Here is a 4,311-nt window from a genome sequence, read left to right as displayed (position 1 = left end):
ACAATGGAACACACAAATTGCTTCGCGATTCAATGCATCGTCCTCTAGCCCCAATGTCTCCAACGGTCTATTGCTGTGTCGGTCATCTCATGGTGGTTCTCCTGTGAGTCTAGTTTTCCGAATCCGACGCAAGACTGACATTTAATTGTAACGTACAGAACCTCTTAATGACGATGGAACACACAAATTGCGTCGCGATTCAATACATCGTCCTCCAGCCGGCTTGTCTCCAAGGGTCTATTGCTATCTCGGGAACCTTATGGTCGTTCTCCTGTGAGTCTAGTTTTTCGAATCCGACGCTAAAGTGACAGTTAATTGTAACGTTCTGAGCCTCTTAATGCCGTGGAACACACAAATTGCTTCGCGATTCAATACATCGTCCTCCAGATGCCTTGTCTCCAAGGGTCTATTGCTGCCTCGGGCACCTTATGGTCGTTCGCCTGTGAGTATAGTTTTCCGAATCCGACGCAAAACTTTCAGTTAATTGTAACGTTCAGAGCCTCTTACTGACGATGGAACACACAAATTCCGTCGCGATTCAATAAATCGTCCTCAAGCCGTCTTGTCTCAAAGGTTCTATTGCTACCTCTGACACCTAATCGTCGATCTCCTGTGAGTCTAGTATTTCGAATCCGACGCGAAACTGACAGTTAATTGTAACGTTCAGAGCCTCTTAATGACGATGGAACACACAAAATGCGTCGCGATTCAATACATCGTCCACCAGGGGATTTGAATCCAAGGGTCTATTTGTTGTAACCGCAGGAACAAGCCAAGTCTAATTGCAGTACCTTAAGAATAGTACGTGGGACGAAGTTAAAATTGTAGCGTGGGACGCCATCCGTGGCAGAAGGGCCAGCCGTGGCGGCACTCGAGCTGCAGGGCAGCTGGGTGCTTTGATAAGAAAGTAAACAGCCGGTAGATACAAACGAGGGTCTGTGCAGGGACTCATGATAAGCATTCAATTAAGAATATCAACAGTAAGCATTCCTGGCTAGAGAGAGAGGTCTGGGAGTGGAGAGAGAAAGAAAGAGGGCCCTTGGTGGGGACCGCACTACATCACGAGGAGCCAATGAAGGGCTCAGGACGCAGTGCGTGGCCATATAGGGAGAGGCGCCTCTGCCCCTCCACTCAGCCTCTGAAGAACAACAGCAACAACAATGTTTTAACGCTACCAAATAAGGGCACGTTGCCTTCGACGCTACGTCAGGCCAAGCGCTGGCGGAGTCGGAGGGGAAACGTTAACAAAACCCGAGAGCACGCCGCTCTGGGCAGCTAAGTTTTGTGTGGTGAGGGCGAAGAGTTAGATAGCAGCAGCCGACTTGGGCTGGGGAACGGGCTGTAGGCAGGCAGCCGGAGATAGTCGCTGGAGAGCGTCAGGGCGTAGCCGCGGGACTCTAACGTAGGGTGTTAAGAAACGTTGCAGACCTTCTAGTAGGCAGTCGGAACGGTGGAGTCAGTCACCGTCTCTGTATTAGACTTGGCCTTCCTGTGAGTGCAACCACCGTCAGATAGGGCGATTTGTATTCACTTAGAATAAACTGCAATTTGTTAAAGTTATCACGACTTTAATTTCTATCACCTTCCTAGCCTTGTGAAAACCAGGGATTATTACATCTTAGCCAGATCAAAAGTCTCCCTCTCATTACGGTCAACCGGCTAAAATCCCATCCACGAACCGTGTCGCTCAATCCCTCGCAATACCCACGCTTGGGACGCGACATAAATAAAAACTTTTTGGTGCCAGGTGTGGGGTTATCACAAAGGCGCATAGGCAAATAGGAGGCAGAGACATTAGATTTTGCTACAGCGACTGTGGCAATTGGCAGGAAGTTGTGGCGACTCGCAACTTTCAGCATTAGTAGCACCAGTACGTCAGAGTCCAGAAAGGTAGTCCTCGCGGGTGCAGGGCAACGCAGGACAGCGGCAGCGCGACGCGGAGCGACGAGGCACAGAGGTGCCTAAACAGCCAGCGTTCGAGTCCGGGGGTCCGGGCCGAGCAGCAGCAGAAGCGGCAGCAGCCGTAGCAGCGGCAACCGAGGAGAGCGACGGGGTCGGCACAGCCCACAGAGCGGCGGCCGGCGCATCGCAGCAGCGCGGGACAGTGCGGGCGCAGACACAGCGCGGGGCAGCGCGGGACAGCGCGGGCACAAAGAGAGCGCGGAGCAGCGCGGGACAGCGCGGGCACAAGGAGAGCGCGAAGCAGCGCAGGACGACGCGAGCCAAGAGAGCAGACGGCGCACCACAAAAGAAGCGGTAATTTTAAAACTGTATTAAGAATATTGTATTTTGTTGTGTAAAGTGTTAACTTAGTTAAGATGCCCCTAACTAATGAAGTTGCGTCATCCTCCACTAGTGGTAAGATGTCAGTGAAAGAGGCCCTATGTATTGTGTCGAAAGTGTTCGAAGGGAACAAGAAGGATTTAAGAGAATTTATCGAAAATGTAGATGCAGCTTTTGAATTAGTAAAGCCTGAGGAACACGAAACGTTATTGAAGTTCGTGAAAGCAAAGATAACCGGTGAGGCCAGGTCGAGATTGCAGGTGCGTGAACGCACAGGTACGTGGCAAGAGGTGAAACACGTTTTAGAAGAAAATTATGCCAGTAAGCGTACTATAGACTACTACGCATGTAAAATTTTCCAAGCCAGACAGGGACAAGGGGAACCGATAGCAATGTGGGCAAGCAGAATTGATGAAATGCAGGGAGACTTTCGCGAAGCGGTAAACAGAGTTACGGCCAGAGAAAACTTGAAAGGTGCAATAGAACTAGTTGACTCCTTAGGAAGAGCGTGTTTTATACAGGGTTTAAGTAATGACAGAATACAAACAATAGTGAGAAGTAGAGGCGATGAAATCACGTTGGCAGCAGCAGTGGAGTTGGCACTGCAGGAGGAGAGTGCGATATTGTCCATGAGAGAGCGGGGACTAGCCCCGAGGATAACGTACACTCGAAATAAGGAAGCTGTAAAAAACATGAGAGAAAGTAAAGAGTTGAGATGTTTCAATTGTGGGCTGAGAGGTCACATAGCGAGCAAGTGTAGGAAAAGCAGGCCAGAGCATAGAGTACGAGCCATGACAGGTAAAGAATTTACAAACTTTTGCTATGGGTGTGACAGGCCGGGACACACAGACATGGAATGCTGGGTGCGGTTAAGGAAAGTTCACCCGATAGATGTAAGGGAATTCAGAGGGAATGATAGAGAAACCGATGGAGGGTTACGAGAGTGGAGATGTCCACAGTGTAATTTACCAGGGAACTGCGGAGTTCCGTGCACAAGAGTAAAAGATGTTGCATGCTTTAAGTGTAAGCGGCAGGGCCACTACGCGAAAGACTGCCACGAAGGGCCCTGGCACGCCTGGAGAAATGGCAGGGTGCCAGTATCGAGCAAAACAGGAAAGGTAGTACAGGGAAACTAAGAGGCGGCAAGGCCGCGCAGTCGGGCCTTGTTGCAATAGGTAAACCCATAGTGAGGGTAATCGACTGTGCAACAGAAAACGACGTGGTAATGTTGTACTGCGTAGAACTAAAGAAGTACTTAAAGTTGCTAATAGACACAGGAGCACAATTGTGTTTGTTAAAGAGGACGAGCATTCCGGTAAAGAGTAGGCTGGGAATCAATGAAACAGAAAAGCTTCGGTTAAAAGGTGTAACGAGTGAAGCCGTTAGCACAATAGGCACGGTACAAATAAACTTAAGTATAGACGGATCTGAAAAGGTGAGACAGAAATTTCACGTGTACGGTAGAGGTCTAGACATTCCGTACGACGGATTGATAGGGAGAAATTTCTTAACACAGCATAGAGTCAAGCTGGACTATGCGGGTAAAGTAATAAGACTAAAAGGGCGAGATATACCCTTAGTAGTAGAGGAAGAACCAAAGGGACAAGAGATAGAAGCAGATTCAGAAATAGGCGGGGAGATAGGGCCCCGGGAAGAAAGAATAATGTTGTTGGAAGTGGACGGAAAGGTACCACGGGGAATCGAAAGAGAAATGGTCATACCGAGGCAGGAGATTGCACAAGGGGTACATGTACCTGAGTCATTAGTAAAAGTGCGAAATGGGAAATGCATAGTACGTGCATTAAACGTGTCAGAGGACAGAGTTCGACTAGAAAATGTAAGATTAGTAACGGAAGAGTTAGAAAGAATAGCGAAAGTACGCGAAGTAAAATGTAGCACTGAAGCAGTAGGTAAGACGGAAAGTCGTGCTAGTGTGTTGCGAAGGCAACTCAGAATGGATCATTTGAATGTCGAAGAAAAGAGCGCTCTAGCAGAGGTCTGCACGGAGTACGGAGATGTATTTCATCT

General features: G+C 48.9%; 1 protein-coding gene across 1 annotated transcript; it reads left to right on the top strand.

Moving 5' to 3' along the window:
* The first annotated feature begins 2,363 nt into the window (after positions 1 to 2,363).
* Positions 2,364 to 3,419, top strand: LOC124571365. The gene has a single exon (XM_047131113.1). It carries the CDS (start codon positions 2,364 to 2,366, stop codon positions 3,417 to 3,419), a length of 1,056 nt encoding a protein of 351 aa, XP_046987069.1.
* Positions 3,420 to 4,311: the final 892 nt, after the last annotated feature.

The sequence above is a fragment of the Schistocerca americana genome, unplaced genomic scaffold (genome assembly GCF_021461395.2).
Source record: "Schistocerca americana isolate TAMUIC-IGC-003095 unplaced genomic scaffold, iqSchAmer2.1 HiC_scaffold_17, whole genome shotgun sequence".
Taxonomy (NCBI): domain Eukaryota; kingdom Metazoa; phylum Arthropoda; class Insecta; order Orthoptera; family Acrididae; genus Schistocerca; species Schistocerca americana.
Note: the sequence above shows the minus strand (reverse complement) of the source record. Positions and strands in the feature narration are given on the sequence as shown.

Excerpts from the sequence above, each read along its gene's own strand:
- LOC124571365 (XM_047131113.1), top strand. The coding sequence starts at position 2,364 with ATGTCAGTGAAAGAGGCCCTATGTATTGTGTCGAAAGTGTTCGAAGGG.